Source organism: Vigna umbellata, chromosome 8, assembly GCF_029865625.1.
Source record: "Vigna umbellata cultivar VRB3 chromosome 8, Vumbellata_1.0, whole genome shotgun sequence".
Lineage (NCBI taxonomy): Eukaryota > Viridiplantae > Streptophyta > Magnoliopsida > Fabales > Fabaceae > Vigna > Vigna umbellata.
Window position 1 is genome coordinate 48,999,540 of NC_142172.1, and position 18,785 is coordinate 49,018,324.

An 18,785-nucleotide genomic window follows, 5' to 3' on the forward strand; every position below is an offset into this window, starting at 1 on the left:
TTTTTACTAATTAATTAGGTATGAATATCATGGATTAAATTGATTAATAAAATAATTCCATCTTTAAACATAGCTCATATTTTAAATTTGTGAGGTTAATAGTAATATTTAATAACTAAAATAATAATATATTAAATATTAAATAATAGAATTGAAATATATTTTCACTTTACAGCAAATCAGTTCAATATAAGTTAAAAAAACTCTTTAGAGAGACAATTTTTTATATGACAGTAACAATATGTATTATTAATAAACATATATTATTGTTTTAAATAATATTCTTTTAAAAAATAAAATTAAAATATATTTTTTTAAAATTTAACTTTTTTAAATGATCAAATAATTACAAAGCATAAAAAGATAAAATTAAAAATAAAAATTAGTATAAAAGAAATAATTAAGTGCTTTATATATAAATTATTTTTTAATAATTTAATAAATAATTAGAAATTATAAAATGATAAAATTAAGAATGAAAAAATAATATAGAAAAATTTAATACTTTAAATATAATTTATTATTTATTGATAAACATATTCATATACGTAAAAAATACTTTTACAGTTGAAATGTCTTTATTAATATATATTAAAAAAGTAATTATTTTTTATTTTAAAAAACAACAAATTTTTAAAATAGCTTTTAGATGTGTATATCGCTTATTATATTAATTAATAAAAATACATATCATTTATTATATTAATTAATAATAGAATTCTATCTTTAGTCATAATTAAAGTTTTAGAAAAAGATATAAAGATTTAAGAAATGAAAAAATAGTAATACTATTTAAATACTAAAATAATAATTTATTCAGAAATAAAATAGGGTTAAATATGTTTTTAGTCCCTAAATTATTGACTGTTTCTGGTTTTCGTCCCTCTTCCAAAGTAAGGTACAATTTAGTCCTCAATCTTTAAAAAACGAACGTTTTGAGGACTAAAACGAGGACTAAAAACAAAATTTTGAGGACTAAAACGAACGTTTTTCTAAAGAATGAGGACCAAATTGTACCTTAATTTGAAAGAGGGACGAAAACCAGAAACGGCCAACAGGGACTAAAAACATATTTAACCTAATAAAATAAATAAAAAAAGTAAAATAACTCTTAAAGACTTGTGACAAAAAATAAATATGAATAAAAAAGTAAATTAAGTTGAAATAGTAAAAAAGTAAATTAAACTAAAATATATTTTCATTTTTAAGATAAATCATTTTAAAAATAAAATAATAAAATAACTTTTATATACAATAAAATAAATATAAATAGAAAAATTAATAACATCAAATAAATTTTCTAATATCTTCATCTTTTATAAGTTATTATTTTAAAATCCTATATATATATATATATATATTTTGTAATACAAAAGGTACTTGTATTAATAAAATATAATTTTTTTATAACTTTCATAATTTGTAAAGAATATAAATATAAATTCAAAAAGTAGAAAACTATACACTATGTTAATAAAAAATACTCATCTAAATATATTTTCTACTATATCTTATCATTATTTAATTGGTATTTTACTTATGTTGATTATAGGATAAAATTAAAAGTTATTATTTTAACTCTTTATTTTATTATACCTTATTATTTTATCATATTATTATTATTATATATATGTATACATATATATTAATGTAATTTTTCTTTTTAAAAGTAATAACTACTACTTTTTTAATATTATTTTAAATTATATTAAGAATAATGATACACAACAACTTTCTAACAATATTTTAATATCATCCTCTGGTCTAAAATTACGTCACAATCAATAATAATAATCATAAACACTAACATACTAAAATGTTATAAAAAATCGTTAAAAGTATCATTATCCTTGTATTAAGTTGCTTACCCATTCGTCCCACGAATTTGGGGTTATACGATCTGCGCATAAACCGAGGTTAGATGTGTGATCTGATGCAGCCGAAAATGGTCCATAAAGAAGTGCTTGTGGCTCCTTATGCTCTTCATGATGATCATCATCTTCTAAACTCGAAAGTTTGTGGAGAGCTATTCCAGCAAATAGAAAACAATACCTAGACAAAGATGGCCAAATATTAAAGAAGACCCTGTGAACCATAGGAACAAATAAATTATGAACCATTCATGAAAATAAAAATGAATCTAAATATGAAATGTCATCCCTGGGAAAGATTCGTATATTAACATAGCAGTAAGAGAGAGAGGAGCAGTAGTACAAATGTGTGTAAAATCCTAAAATGGCAGTAATAAACCACAAAAATAATGGCATATCCATAAAGGAAAACAAAGGGGGAACAAGTGTGGCAGTCATCCTCTAGATGACATCCTGTGATAAATAACAGTAACCCAATTATCTACAGGACTTCAACTGTTATGTACACTGCATTCTGATTGCTCTTGCGCTATAATTTATCAGCGATTCTCCCTAAAGCATCTGCAAGCTTATCCAGCACGGCAACCAAATTACTACCATTGATTTTCCGCTGCTCACGATCCAACTGGAAATTTATATTCTGCGCTTCAAGTTGAGCACTTAGCATCTTGCCATTTCTTTCTAAGACATCAATTAAATGAATTTGCAAAGTTTCCTCCCCTCCGTCAGTTGATAATCGCTTCCTTTTCCGCTCTCCTTGAGAGGTAGAACCCATTTCTGGATTTGGAGTAGACTGTTTCTCGTTAGTCACACCTACGGAAAAAGAGAACGTTTAAACAAATTAAATGTATAGTCAAAAATCAGTTAAGTCCTCAATGTTATCATTGTTAAACCAGTAACTTTATTTCTAAGTTTATTATAAGAAGCTAAAGCTAAAAGGTTTAAAATCACACAATCGGTGCTTGTGGCTGGGAGGCAGTTATCTGATCATCTTAGGCTATTTCACGGAGCTCAAGGAACGATTTTATCCAGGAATTTGCTAATTATGAATAGCATGCCTCTGAAACATTAACAGTTCAAGAGTACCACATGAGGCATGTAAAGAATTTGGACCTTTCAAAAAATTTCTCGGCAGAATTTAATATCCAATGACTTGTGGAGGAGCGAAGGAGTTATAAAGTGCATTACTTGTGCGATTATACAAGTTGACATCATTTACCTATACGTGACGAACCTTGATCTAATTCATATTGTACATATGCATGATTTATATGCCAGCTTTCCAAAAAAAAATCTGAACCATCCTAAGTAAGCAATCATACGTTGGATGATTATCCCCCAAAAAGTGGACACGAGTAAATGATACTTAGCACAAGAAATAATTATATATTGGCATTATTGAAATTCCAAATTCAGAAATAGGAAACTGAAAAGCAACCAATCAACTCTATTCTAAGGCTGTTGCAGGAATCAGAAACAGCAGCAGAAACAAAAGCAGTGGTCTAGATATTGAACAAGGTAGCTGTAGCAAGGTGCATTAATTGTCTAGGTAATGTGAACCAAGTCACAGTTAAATCATGACGTTTTACGCTTTTAAGTAGAAAGACTTGTGTCCTGACTATCAGCTAAGCATAGTGGTGAGTGTTCAATTTAACAATTGGTATCATAGTTAAGATCATGAGTTTAATTCTAAATGGAATAATTGTTCAGGGAGAGATTATTGCAAGTTATACAATTATTCCATGGCATAGGATTGGATAGGTGAACCGAGTCACAATCAAATAGTTTGATTCCAATTAGAAAAATTGTTGAGGGAGAGATTGTTGCAGGATATATCAATTGTATTGTGAAATAGGTTGCTTAGGTAAAGTGGAATCAAATTGTGACATTCGATTGTTACATTCTTAAGTAGTATCATGCATGATTGTTTACCACTCAATCCAACAGTAGCAAGCTGCGACACATGAATTTTAGTTGATTGACTCAATGTCTAAAAGCCTCGTGTTCATTATATTTTGGAGATAAAGTAAAGGTCATTGAAGTAACTTCCATGTGTTCGGGTTTGTCATTAAGTGCGGTATAACTTACTTAAACATGCATTAGTAATTAGAATTAGAGCCCACATGTCATAATTGGTTAAATGAGAAAGTTGTCCTAAGAACTACACATAGAAGCCGAATCAAATTAAATATTAAGACTGTTTTGAAAAAAAAATAAGTACTTCAAACAAAAAAAAAATAGATAGCAAGATGAATTATAAACTTCTACAAGTTAAAATCAACTTATACATCAGTTTTGAAAAAAAAAACTAGATGAGGAAACTTCTAGAGAAGTTAAAATGAGTTTAACTTGTGAAAAAGTTGGAAACATTTAACGTTTTTATTTTCTTCTATAAATAATTTATTAAAAAGTTCTCCAAACACAGTTGGAATTTAACTAAACATAATTCCACGACTAAATGCTATTACTAACAATATCATTTGAGTCTTAAATCTTAAGAAGGTACATGTTATTTTCAATCAATTATGACATACATTATGAACTCAGCACGTTTGCGAAATGGATATTCTCATTTGAAAATGACTTAATTTCACTGTTAGTCTCATACCTGAATCTATGTGTGACTTTGGTCCTCTATTTATTTTAATTGCTCACATTTAGTCATCATTGTTTTTAGGCTAAGTCTCTCACTTCAAAATTTCTATTCAATAATTAACCGAAATGTAATAGAGGCATAACATGACATTAATTTCCAGTGGCAATGTTTTGATTCCCCTGTTTTCATCTCCTTTCCTACATATTTCAGATATCCAAATCACTTCCCTTAGAAACACCAACAACATCTTGGGACTCTCAAGGTTGGCTTAAAGGTAAAGTTGGAAGAGAAGGTGGGAGATGTTGTGCGTTCATCTCTCCCTACTAACAAAACACTACTAACTAATATTGCCGATCTAAAAAAAACAACAACATCGGGTCCATCTTCACCATCAAGCGTCAAATTCCACCACTTTAGAACATGTGCAGCCTCCTGAAATTTGTCAGTTAACTTCCCAATTGATACAAGTTGGTCTAAAACATATTGGTAGGAACTTCTCAATGGATGCAAGTTGGTCAAAAACATAGTTATGGATGGGTTCAAAAGCATCTCAATGTCCTTTTCCTTGTCAAGGTTCTTGTTGCACTTTTTAGCATGTCGGAGATCTTGTCTGTAGCAATGCTGACAATGCTAATCGGCCAACCACCAAGCTGGTGCTTTGACATTAAGGAGCGGTTTGTAGGTGGAGTCTTGAACCATACAATTATTTATATTGCTAGAAATAATTTTTGATGGAGAAAACTGAAGGGAAAGGTTGAGATTAATCTAAGGGCTACAAATTTTGGTGCATGGTAGACCATCTATCATGTTATGACTAGAAGTCATCTAAAATCAACTGATGAACTTAGCTATCTCATTTAGCTTCTCCAAAAGCTAAAGTGCATAAGTTGGTTTGAACTTACGAAAGAAACTCGATTCACTTTACATTCTTTACTCTCTTCCACGTGCTTATGGAGAATATCAATCAAACAAGTCTAAAAGTCAGCTATTTTAAAATAAGCTTAGATTTCACTAATTAAGTTGTCTCCGTAAAAAATAAGCTGATTAAAAACTAGGGAGACAAAAATGATTCCTATACTAAACCAAAATTATATTTAAGCCTTTAGGAAATCAGAAGCAATAACACAAATGTGATAAAGCAGTTGTGAAAGCTGTGTGGTATTATATTGAACATTACCTTCCCCTTGGCATCCACGGAGGAGTGGTTGATATTGCTTTTACGTAAAGGAGAAGAAAATATGCTGGCAATGGTCCAGACAGCAATCAAACAATGTGACGTGCTTATAGTTTTTCCATGTTTAAAAGAGACAGACGTGTAACAGTAGCACAGCAATATCATTGGTAGAAGAAAAAGACAAGAAGCGAGCAAGCAAGTAAAGAAGATAGATGACAAAGTGGCAAAAACAAGGTAGTAGAGTATGAGTGGAGTGCAGAAAAGGCAAAAGGAACAAAATCACGTACGAGAAATTAGAAAACATGGAATGGAATAAAATTTAAACCTGATATAGGAATGGGAGCAGGGAAGTCCCTGTTGGAGGGCGGAAAAATGTCCTTCTTCTCGGGACTGGCAGAGGCTTCATCTTGTTCGAAATCTGAAAACAAACCATCCTCAACAGGCACGCTCCGATTACTATCGTAGAGGTGAGGCTCCTCAGGCTCAGCAGGGGCAGGGACAGGGGCAGGGACAGGGGCAGGGGCAGGGGCAGGGGCTGAGGCTGAGGAAGGGGCAGGTGCATACCCTCTTTTGGTGTCCATGTCCATGCGCATGTCCTTGCACACCGTTACTGTCATTGAAGGAGGCGATGAAAGAGCGAGAGCCAACGCCGGACCTTGGGAGCCTGAATCGAGAATATCATAAACTTCCTTGTCAAAAAATCCGGGCAATTTCCGGTCTCTCCTTAAATCGTTTCTCATGACCCAAAAGGAATCCGACTCCTCTCTTATCTGAGATTCCCATTCTTTGATCTTCTTGTAGTCTCCGGCCAAATTGCTCCACCTTTTCCGGCACTGAACCGGACCTCTGTTGACTCCATGCTTTCTGCAGTAGGAAGAGACCGATGCCCATTTGGGCTCCACCTGACCCGACCCTAATGGCAATCCGGCCGTTCGGCCCCTCCTGAACTTGTTTTCAGCGTCTCTCTTTCCCTGTATCAGAACCAGAATTTCTTGCCTCGTCCACCGAGGCAGTCTCGGCGCTTTCCCTCCCTCGTCTCCACCCTCACCCCGAACATCCACGCAATCAACTGGGTTCGGATTCCTATTCGAATTCGTATTCTGACCCAGGGACAATTCCTGCTCTAAAGCCATCAACTGGCCCGACCCTTTTTTTTCTTTTTCTTTTTCTTCGGCACGTGTCTCCTTTTCGGATGTCCGTTACGCCGTTAGGAGAGTAGGTCACCTCATCTCTCCGTAACTAAGCACCAAGGCACAGAAATGGAGGAAATAGGCGTGTTGGTTTTGCGGCTTTTCAGACTGCAGCAGTATTTGTTTGTTATTTTTTCAATATTTATATGTGCCTGTATACTACACTAAACAAACAGCTTATTGACCCTTGACTACCAAATAAAAGCTTATTGACCCTAACCATTTTAAAAGGGTCTATATTATTATTTATAGCAATTGCCTCCTATATATTAAATTTAATCACTCCTTTTTTTTCTTTTCTATTCTTTTATTTTTCCTCTTCATGCTACTTTTAGTTTAATATTTATTTTGGTTCCTTTATTAGTTGTTTTATTTAAAATTGTCCTTTTATTTTTTAGATATTTTAAACGTCTTTTTTTTAAATGATTTAATTTGATTTCCTTTTCTAACGACGTCTAAAGCGCACGTAATGTTCAATTAAATTTACTCAACCTTAATTAATTGCATCACTATCATGAATGTCAATAATATGCTTAGAATTTTTTTTAAGTGTTTTTGACCTATATGTAGATTGAGAAAATTATAAGAAAGAATATGATTTTAAAAGAAATGTAAAGATTACACACATTTATCTAACAAACTTGTATGTTTAAAATAGTTTTTTTATTAATGAGAATTCAAGAGGAGAAATGTGTTATTTCATATGAAGTGGTTGATCTTAATGGAATAATATCAAACCAAAGATCAAATAGGAACAATAATTCATCTTTAAAGTCACTTTTGCTATTCTCCTTATTGAAATTATTGTAAATAGAATTGAAAGCCTAGTTCTTTTAACCTTCAACTAAGGGAGTGAAAAAATATTATAAATATGAACATTTGTCCATGGGAGACTTCAACTAGAAGGTTTAGTTTGTTATGGGAAATGAAAAATGAATATTTAATCACTTAAACCTTAATTAGAGACCCGTTTTAATATATTTGATAATCTCACATTGTGTAAGAACGACAACTAAAAATAATTTAAATATTTTTCATCTTTCAATCCACACAAAAATTGTATGGAACTTCGAAGTTCAAAATAAACAATAGCTTAACATTTTTAATTATTCATAATAATTATAAAAAGATTATATGTTTTGGTGTATATTTTTTTAAATTTTTACTTTTTAAGTATTTTTTAAAACTCATTTAACTACTTGTATGCTCTTCATTATCTGAGGTCTAACCGGATATTAGAAAATAATAAACAGGTTATACCAACTTTTTCGTCTCAAAAGCTGAAGACTTAAGGTTGGAGAGGTGTGTATCTTTCAAGATATGACTTTAATTTATCTATTTTAATCTTAACTTGACAAAGAATATGGGCCAAGATATCTGACCATAATAACATAAGATGAAACCACACTTTGAATAGAGTTAACATACCTAAGTAGTGTATTAAAACTGACATGCATGATCAAGCCAAAATTAGGCCTAAGTTTGTCCAATAATAAATTTAGATTCTACTAATATATTTAATTGATATTATAGTAGAGAAGATTGATATTATTATATTTATTTATTGTATTTATAACCTTTATTTTGGTTATTATTCCTTGTAACAAAAATACACTTAGACAGAAGATTCGATAGTTATTTTTGTAATTTTTATTTAAAGATCACTACAGTAATGAATTTTTTGGACAATAAGTTAAGGAAAAAAGTAATCATACATGCATGGCATCTCTTTCCACTTAGAATACGTGTTTTTACAAATTTAAAAAAACAAAATAAAGTTGTCTCCTTCTTTCATTAATTTATTGTACAATATTTTATGATAATATTTTGTTGGCAACGTTTTAACATCTATAATTCTGTTATTGATTTATGTAATTGATTTCTGTTGATGTTTATGATTATTATTATTATTGATTATAGAATAATTTTAAATTATTAAAATATTATAAAAAGTATTATCAAAATAATGTTATCATTCAAATATCATGTTCTCGTATTTATTTTTAGATATATTTTATTGATGTTTTTATCCTCATCCAAACAAAATAAATAAAAAACTGACGCAGACGGAATACTGGATACTTAAAAAAAGGAGTGCATTACACTACTCCAATTTGATTAACTTGTCACCTTAAGAAAAATAAAGTTATTACTATTTAAAAAACTGAAATATCGTACAGACAAAAATAAGATATAATCTGATAAATTAGAACATGGCATTGCGAGGATTGAGTACGGTGGCGGTGACTGCGTCAGTATACCTCCCAGGTCCACGATGCAGAGTTCACAACACTCCAAGGTTATGTTGTGGGGCTCGGTTTCCTTCTTCCGGCCGCAGATTCTCTGCACGGTGTGAAGCTGTTGGAGAAAAGCAACAAGGTTCCGTGGACGAAACCATCGTATATGACGGTATATATGGCCCGTGGACGATTGACGACTCCGATGTTCGAGAGGTGTTCATCCTGTCCTCATTCTCTTTCATGCAGAGTAGATAGCTAAGCTTCCCTTCTTTATAATTTCGTTTTACTTCGATTCAATCTCCAATGTTCTTATTGGTTGAGTTTGACGTGGATTCATCAATTTGTTAGATCCAGCTATTATTAACATAATTTGATTGGACTTCTGAACCAGAATGCGTAGTGAGGTTGTAAGCAATTATAATTTATTATTGTTGTTATTATTATTACGCCATGGCAGGTAATTTTGTACAGATCGGGATTGGTAACAACTGCTACATCGTTTGTGGTCGCTGCTTCTGCTGCCCTTTTACCAGATAACTCCTCCTTAAGTACCACTCTGAAGCAGAACCTTGATCTATTTTATGTCCTTGGATCTAGTGGGTTGGGTTTATCGTTACTCCTGATTCATATCTATGTTTCTGAGATCAAGCGCTTCCTACAAGCACTGTGGGTGCTCGGTGTTCTTGGATCGGCTACAGCTTACTTCACCCTTGCTCAACCAGCTAATAAAAATTTAATACTATATGTCGTCGACAACCCATCCGCTATCTGGTTTGTCGGTCCTCTTTTTGCTGCTCTTACAGGACTTGTCTTCAAGGAAGGTAATGCGTCGTCTAACTTATCTTTCCTCATTACATATCAAATTGAAAAAGAAGCATTCTCTTGATTCTTGAAAGTTATCCTGTGTTCTTTAAACAGGACTCTGCTATGGCAAGCTAGAAGCTGGACTTCTTACGTTTGTTATTCCTACAGTTCTTCTGGGGCATTTGGTATTATTCTTTTCCACTCTAATCTGATCTATTAAGCAGATTACCCATCATTTTACATGCCTGTGGTCACGGTTCCTTTGAATTTGGCTAACAATGGCATTGGTTACTGAGATTTAAACTCCAATTTTTTTGTCTTCCAACCTTTTTTTTTCAATGCTATTATTTCTTAGGATCAATGCAAAAAAAAAAAGTACGAAATAGGCGTGTTTTTTTTTTCTAAATTAATTCTTTTAAGAAATTATGTATTTGGATAAGTAGTGTTTATAAATACAATTTTTATAAACATCTTACTTTGAATTTGTTTTTCTTTTAATTTAGTTTACTAAAGCAATTCTATTTTGTATTTTGGGTGAGCAGTATTTACAAATAAAATTGAAAAAAAAATCTTACTCAAGTAAAAGTTTTTTGGAACAGTGTTGATGCCAAATAAAGCAAAACTGTTGGAAGGGTTTACTAAAAAGTTATTGCTATCTGAGAAGGTAATACAGAAAGGGGTTATTTACATATGGCACAACAAATTTGAATGATACTAGTTATAGAAGGAGAGTGGTACAGTGGAAGTCGCAACCAAACCAGATAAGAGAGCAACAAAGAAGGCACTGTTGTACGGTCTTGGTTCAGTTTGCATAGAGTTGTTTCTGAAATCATTGTATGTTTCATTAAGGAAAGGACCACCAACTCTAGTGCTCCAAATGCTACATTAGGATTGGGGTAAGGTGAGTGAAACCACTTGAATCCATCCTTGCAATCAGTTTACCATTAACAGGAGGAACAGAAGATCCTGTGATGTACGTAATTGGGGTTGAGTTGCATAGCCCAGAAAGATAGCTCATCTTCGTAGGATTTTCACCTAACACATAATCAGCCTGAAATTGTTAGCCCATAAATGTAAAATAGAGTCACATTCATCCTATACTGATTATAGGTGTTGATTGACTAAGAAATTGTGAAGCTAAATACAGTGATGATTAAAAGGATGGAAGATTTCTCTCATTTTGTAAGACTTGCATACCTGAGAAAGGCAAATTTGCGAAGATCTACTGGCTTATACAATTTCCCACTACAATATAGTGTCGGTTTGAGATGTCAGCATGTAGTCGCTGTAAATAATAGCTAAGAATGCAGAAGCTATTGAATGTTGCAAAGAGTTTCATGGTACCACTCATAACAGTCCACCTGTTACATGGTGATTGTTGGTCCATCCAATGGGGGAATTAATATTAGATATATTCTTTGCCATCCTTTTGCATTATTAACATGAAATTTTAGGTACCCTGTAGTCTGAATTAACTAAAAAAATAGGCAGACACAAATCCTAATTTTATTCCTTCTTATTTCACAAGATGCACTATCTCAATATCCCTAATATGAGGGTGAATCTATAAATATAAATTTTCACCGACATTACGAAGGAAGCGTCTCTCTGGCTTATAGCCTAAACCCTAAGAAAAAGAGAGAGTACTAGGTGTAGTTTTTTTTTTCTAAATTAATTCTTTTAGAAATTATGTATTTGGATAAGTAGTATTTATAAATACAATTTTATAAAACAATCTTACTTGAATTAGTTTTTCTTTTCATTTAGTTTACTAAAGCAAATCTATTAAGAAATTTTGTATTTTGGGCAAGCAGTAGTTACAAATTAAATTGAAAAAAAATCTTATTGTGAAGTAAAAATTTAGTTTTTTTTTTTAATTTTTCTTAAAAGATCATGGTGGACAGAAATACTATCTACATTTTAGTGTAACATGTTATTTTGAGATTCGACACTACTATTTGGTAAGTCTTTTTATATTATTTAGGATATAAAATCTCTTAATATTTTATTCTAGTTGTACAAGACTTCGTGGTCGGAAAAAAGAGAGTATAAAACTCATCAATATGAAACTTTAAAGAAAAAAGTTGTAATATTTGCCCATACAATTTTTATAAAAAATTCTTATTTTGGTAATTTAGGGGAAAAATTGCATATTTTGCTTATGACATTTCTAAAGACATATCTTGCATGCAATTTCTTTTATACGGAGTACACTATTTGCAGACTGGTTTGATGGATGACGGAGTCAAGCTTACTTTACTTGCTTCGTGGATGACTCTTTTCGTGATATTTGCTGCAAGGAAATTCACCCAACCCATCAAGGTAGACTTACTCTTACTTTTGAGGATTTGTGTTCATAGAAGCTTATATATTCTGTTCATGTACAAAAATTTCCTGATCTTGAACTCCGGTTTAACTTCAAGGATGACATCGGGGACAAGTCCGTTTTCAATTTCAATTCCCTCCGTGATGACGAAAGGAAAACCTTGCTTGAGAAATTAGAACAGCAAAGAAATCAGAATTAAATGCAACGGCTCCAGTTCACCTTGCGATGAATTGCTTTAAATGGTTATGGAAAAATCTTTTCGAAGACAATGACACGCCAAGCTCTCTCATGACGGCCACAAATTATCTCATTTAAAAGGAAATAGTTCCATCCCCTCCCCCAGATCAGCAAAAACAAAATCACTTTCCCTTATGTCTTCTTCCTTTATCTTTGCAAAAGTTACATGGTATTTTGCCGAATACATCAAGGCTAATTGGGCTCTTTAAATGATAATGCATCATTCTTCATTGGCAGCCTTTTTTCTGCAACTTTTTCTTTATTTTTGAGTTCCGAAATACATAATTTGAAAACATTATGAAATATAAAAATTGTATTCTTAACTATATATATTCTGAAATGTAAATATTGTATTTCAAAATTAGAATTCGAAATATAAATTTTTTATTTTAAATTGTACATTCCAGAATACGAGATAGAAAGATAAAAATGCATTATGATTTATATAATTTGGAGTACAAAAATTTGCATTCAAAGTACAAATTTTGTAATTTGGAGGGTGTAATCTGGATTGTATTTCAGAATACATTTATATTTTGGATTGTGCCTTTTAAAATAAAAAACAAAAAACTGCATTTAGGAATGGATAATTCGGAGCCAATGTTTTAATAGGGAGAGGGGAGTGTCGGTGGAAGGAGAAGAAAGGGGAGGGGGCACTGACGGAGGAGGGTCGATGGTGGTAGTAGAAGAAGGATTAATTGTAAAGTTATAATTGGAGAATGAGGAGAAATTCATTATCTTATAATTGGGGAGCGTTGGAGTTTCTTGTGACTATTATGAAGACTGGATAAAATTTTATCAATTTTGGGATGATTGAAAGTTGACTGGCAAGAAAATCCTAGTCCCTATGTCTTGAAGCTGTCTTTTTATTTATAGGTTTTAAATTATATATTCCTAAGCCCAAAATATAATAACTGTAACATATAATGTCTTCTAAATTATAAGAACATGTTAATAAAATAAAAACGTCTTAAAAGCCTTGTAATTTTAATTGTATTTTTAAAACTTTCCAATAAACAAACTAAACTAGATATTACATGTGTTTATGTTAGTCGAAGATTAATTTATCTATTTTCTAAGTTGGATTCAAATTCTGAGTTGGACCAGAAACAATCCAAAATAGTATAACTTCATACATGGAAACACTAATTAATCCCAAAATTTTAAAAGTCGATTATACAATTAAGTTTGGATAAAATGTAAAATTTTTATGAGTTAAATATTATTTTAATCTTTTAATTTTTAAAAAAAATTATAATTAGTTTATTTTTAAAACTTTAACTTATTATAATCTTTCAATTTTATAATTATGTGAATTTAATTTTTTTAATTAAGTTTATTTCACAGTATTTATTAATTTCTTAACTAACAGAAAAACAAATTTAGACAATTTTTATATTTTTTTACTTTTATGTTAGTTAAAAAATTTAATAAACACATTTGAAAATTCAAATACAATTAATAAAATTTAGTTAGAAAAATTTCATTCACATACTTATAAAATTGAAAAAGTAAATTATATCAAAGTTTTAAAAATTAATTAATTAATTTTTAGACAAAAACATTCATTTGAGTTTTTATTTATTCATAGTTAGAAAAAGAGTGGTTTGAAAAAGAAAGGGAAGCAAAAGAAAAAAGAAAGTTTACTTGTTTGTTCCAATCGTAATGCGGAGTAGGTGAGCCAACCTGTTGTGGTTGGTTTTTGCTAAGATTTGATATAAACACAAACACTTGGTGTTGGAATGCCCTAATGTAACTGGGGATCTGACAGGTTGGTGAGTTGTGGCGATGGCTTTTGCGGTTGCGCCTAAGATAATTTCGCTCTCACTTTTTAACAGAGCAAGGAAAGAGGGTCTTGAAGCAGGGTTTGGGAAAAGGGATTTTGGGGTAACGGATCGCCATGGTACCCTGACCCTGAAGTGTGCTATCGAGCGAAGCAGCAACGGCAGCGATGGAAAGAAAGGAGGCGTATCTAATTCGAATTACGTAGTGCCGCTGGACAATTCCTCTCCTTTCTCTAACTCATCCTGCATAACTCGTCCTTTGGCAGAGATACTCCGAGACCTCAATAAAAGAATCCCCGATACTATCGTCAAAGCTCATGTCCCTGGCGATCCCTCTGCTTCCACCTTCATCCCATGGTACTTTGCTGCGTTATGATATTTGGTTAATATTTTTTTTCCTTGCTATCCAATTTTCATAACAATATCTCTGGATTCCAATGCCTCTCATTCCAAGTGCTGACACATATCATTTGTGACTTTCACTTAACAACAAAGCCGCCAAGGAGAAAACAAAAAGATAAAGAAAAACACTGCAGAGTTCTTTTCCTGAATTTATGGCCATCTATTTAAGTTATACTATCTTTTTCTGTTCTTTGGTAGGTATCATGCCAACAGGATGTTGAGCTTCTACGCCCCAGGTTCGTGCTTGGAGTTATCCACTTATTACTATTCGTATTAGTGTCTCTTTGTCCTAACATCTTCCATCACTCTAAATGTAAATTAGACTCCAATGGATCTATACATCTTTCAAATTTCAAAACTATTTTTGCAGGATGGTGTGGCGAGATACGTGATGTCATTTTCTCTGACAATGGCAGTGTAACCGTGGTATATCGTCTTACCGTACGTGGATCTGATGGAGAGGCAAGTCTTTAACATCTGTTTCTAATTCTACTCTTTTCTCCCTTTTACTTTGGTGCATTTTATTGTTCCTTCTCATTATTTGTTTTTCTGCAAATTAACGAGTCATTCTCTATGCTTGTAATAGTTATTAGAATGAGGACCTTACTAGGTATGGTTGTCAAAATCACAGTCCTACGTAGGATTGGAGGGGGTTGGGGAGAGGTAAATTTTGTAATAAATAACATACACGTCTTTGTTGCTTTCTATTTTCCATCTCTCCTGTCTTTGTTGCTATATTCCTTTCATCACAAATTTTCGTATTCTTCCATAAAGATATAATTTTGATCATCATCCTTAGCAGGTAAACTCGAGCATGTTAGTCTTGCATGTTTGGGCAATTAACAAATTTTGCTAAAGAATATAGATGCCGGACAAAACAGTTAATGTAACGTAGGCATCACCCCTTAGACATTACTTGTAGTTCTTTTATGCATTACATAACCAACCAAAGAGCAAGCTGGTGCTAAGATTCATTTCTCGCATTTAATTCTTGTATTTCCTAAGCAACCAGGGAATCTTAATTCTTGACGCTAGAGAATACAATCCAACCTAATGACCACAAACCAAAGCTCGAATTCAAGACCATGAACAAAAACAACAATTTCATTTAGTAAGTTTGGCTACATGGATTATATGACACCATTGGGCTCGTCTAAAACCAAATTGTCCATTAGATCACTTTCAATGATATCCTTAGTCCCCCGTACCATTTTCACAGGGTTAAAAATCATGCAGTCTACTCTCTAGTGCTTTGAGTGGCCTTCTTTGCACACAATGAACCATCTTAACTGATTTATTTTAATCATTCTTTTCGTCAACATATGTTACTAATAATATCCTTAGTCCCCCTTACCATTTTCATACGGATAAAAGTCATGCAGTCTACTCTCTCATTGGTGCTTTGAGTGGCCTTCTATGCACACACTAAACCATCTTAACTGATTTTTCTTAATCATCTTTTCTTCAATATATGTTAGTAATATTTCCCTGTATACGTTCATCCCTTATCCTCTTGCATCATGAAGCATTGTCTTAACCTTCTTGATTTTGCTCCTTCCTCTTTTTTCTCATGCACTTTTAAAATCCATGATTCACCACCAGAGTGTAGCAGCAGGATAAAACTTTTTTTGAGCTTATTAAGTATTTTGTAGTCCCAAATAATCCAATGCCTTTCTCCATTTTAGCCACTCATCTTGTATCTTGTGTGTATCATATTCATTAATTTTCAATCATCTTGTAATACAGATTTTAGATACAAAACTTAGAAACTAGTGATATGACATATTCCATTTGTAAAGTCGGTAACTTGAGATATGACCATACTTTGTTTTACTCTTAAGTAAAACCCTTTAATTTCAGAATCTCTTTCCAAAGCTCAAGTTAACAGTTAACGTCTTCCCTTAATTCATTAATTAGAATTGTATCATCTGCAAATAGTATGGATTTACAGATAATCTTTTGTTTGTTCCTGCAAACAACAAAAGTCATGGCTAAGCTCCAATGTTAACTTTTCCTTAAGTAAAGTTATTATAATCTTTCCTGTAGGAGTTATCACGCTCTGAAGTCTTGTATAGCTTGTGTATAAGCCACGTGAACATCATCTCTTCCACAGCCTTTTACAATTAAAGCCATGTTAACCTCTTCGCTTTTTCACTTTTCCCTAAGTTTCTATAGAAGATAGATAGCTTCTATTGTAGTCCTTTTAGACATAAAACCTAATTAGTTTTCAACGAAGCCTAATCACTTTTTTTCACATAATTTCATAGCATGTTCACATCACAAGTTTTATCATTCCCTTGTAGTAACCTCTCCAAAGGAGGTTAGCAGTACCTTGTGATTCCCTGTCACTTCTAATAATTTTTAATTGTCAAAAATGTTATCATCCTTGAACTGCCACTTGTTGATTCTTGTTTTTTTTTCTATAATTTTTGGTTATACCTTTATGATACTTGGAAAGAACATTAAGGATCAATACCCTATCTTATGTAGCAAGACTTTCTTATAGATTCATATGGCAATCTTTTCAAGTTCTTTTAACTGAGCTTTTCCAGAAAGAAATCAATTTGCATCTTTTAGGTTCCACTCCTATAAGCGATCAGAGGTTCCTTCTATTCTTTAAAATAAGTGTTTTAATCTTGAAATTGAGAAGTTTTTATTCGTATTTAGCCCTCGAAAACCAAAACTACCATGATCTCCTATTTTGTCTATTTAGATTTTACGTATGAGAATATATTTTTTTTCTCGTGGAGAACTCTAAATCATCCCCTCTTAATCTCTCTAAAACTTTTCTTTCGAAAGTGTGTCTAATCTCCTATTTGTGATGTATAGATATTATTGAAAGTGTCTTATGCAATCTGTTAGAATAAGTATTAAATCTGGGTAGAAATTAGTTGTGTTGGAAATTACTAGGAGTTGTACCTAAACTAGGTTTCTAGTTTAGTCTTTTTGATCTTCCATCTTCTTATTGTATCATATTTCTGCCGTTATATATATGAGATCATAAGAGGGGTTTTACAAGTCCTTTAAAATCTATTTTCTCTCTTATTGATCTTAAGTCAATCATTAATTAGTTTTGAAGATAAAACCATGTCCTCGTTCCTTTTTATAGCCACCACACTTGTTTTTCCCTATAGTTTTCTCTTTTCAATCTATCGGTTTCTTGAAGACACCTGATGTTAATCTTTCTTTCAATCATATATTGTCCACCACCTCCAAAGAATGAACTATCGAAGTACTAATATTCTAACTACGAAACCTAATGAAGCACTTCTGGACCAGCTTCTTTACCCACATCTGTCCAGAAAAAAAATGTAAGGATCCTTGCTCATTTAATTCTAAATTCAGGTGCTGAGTGGCTCTGGCTTATTTAACACCATACTCAAGCCATATATATTTTTCTAGCCTCTTAATCCTAAATTTTGAAATTTGAAACATTATAATCACCGCTGAAATACGAAGGCAAATTGAGGCAATTTATTGGTAAGCTTAGACTTCTTTGACGAGGGCCGTCTTGCTTCCTGGAGGTCAAAGAGAGAGTTTCCCTTTTTCATTAACTGAACAATGAGTAACACCAGAAGTCTCTAAACACTGTATTTTCTCCGTGATGACAGGCATATCGTGAATCAACTGGGACAATTTCACCCAGTCATGGCTCCATCGGCGATCCAGTTTCTGCTGCTGAGGAAATTGCTTTCTGCAAAGCTTGTGCCCGGTTTGGTCTTGGCTTGTATTTGTATCATGAAGATTAAACGACAAATTCTAAGCTTCCAAATTTTTGTTTTGGTTGAATGTGTTGTTGTATTGGTATTTTATTAATGTGAATAGAAGTAGACGACAATAGGTGGAAAACTCGAAGCCATATCTTTGTTGGTATGGCGATACGAATGCTTATGAGAAAAAAGTTTCTTTATTGCTAAGGTACATTTATGGCTTTAAGTTTTGTAAGTTATGGTGGCCTAAAGGGTTCAATTAACAAATTAACAATTATTATTTGCTCTTATTATTAAGTTTATTTAGAATATATCAGGGAATCTTTCTTGACTTAATATAAGAAAAACAAATCATGTCTAGGGAACTGATATAAATCAAATTTAGCAATTCTGCTTTTATTTAATATTATTGCTTTAAAAATAATTTATTGATTGAACTTGATTACCAAGT

The 18,785-nt window shown here is 32.1% G+C and overlaps 3 protein-coding genes across 4 annotated transcripts; 2 read left to right on the forward strand and 1 right to left on the reverse strand.

Moving 5' to 3' along the window:
* Positions 1-2,095: 2,095 nt before the first annotated feature.
* Positions 2,096-7,050, reverse strand: LOC124823026 (trihelix transcription factor ASR3-like). 2 transcript variants are annotated; one of them, XM_088097405.1, is made up of 3 exons: positions 5,967-7,050; positions 5,645-5,686; positions 2,096-2,684 (listed from the first exon to the last, which is right to left on the reverse strand). In XM_088097405.1, the coding sequence occupies exons 1-3, from the start codon at positions 6,772-6,774 to the stop codon at positions 2,401-2,403; spliced, it is 1,134 nt and encodes a 377-aa protein (XP_087953531.1). In that variant the 5' UTR covers positions 6,775-7,050; the 3' UTR covers positions 2,096-2,400. The 2 variants fall into 2 exon arrangements, with proteins under 2 accessions (XP_087953531.1, XP_047151102.1); XM_047295146.2 differs by lacking the exon at positions 5,645-5,686 and having other exon boundaries at positions 5,967-7,045.
* A 1,941-nt stretch (positions 7,051-8,991) lies between these two features.
* On the forward strand, positions 8,992-12,668 carry LOC148194883 (uncharacterized). Its single transcript, XM_088097853.1, has 5 exons — positions 8,992-9,284; positions 9,529-9,892; positions 9,990-10,060; positions 12,099-12,197; positions 12,299-12,668. Exons 1-5 carry the CDS (start codon positions 9,045-9,047, stop codon positions 12,398-12,400), a joined length of 876 nt encoding a protein of 291 aa, XP_087953979.1. The 5' UTR covers positions 8,992-9,044; the 3' UTR covers positions 12,401-12,668.
* Positions 12,669-14,066: 1,398 nt separating this feature from the next.
* Positions 14,067-18,534, forward strand: LOC148194884 (DNA repair RAD52-like protein 2, chloroplastic). Its single transcript, XM_088097470.1, has 4 exons — positions 14,067-14,579; positions 14,823-14,860; positions 14,995-15,086; positions 18,236-18,534. The coding sequence occupies exons 1-4, from the start codon at positions 14,227-14,229 to the stop codon at positions 18,371-18,373; spliced, it is 621 nt and encodes a 206-aa protein (XP_087953596.1). The 5' UTR covers positions 14,067-14,226; the 3' UTR covers positions 18,374-18,534.
* Positions 18,535-18,785: the final 251 nt, after the last annotated feature.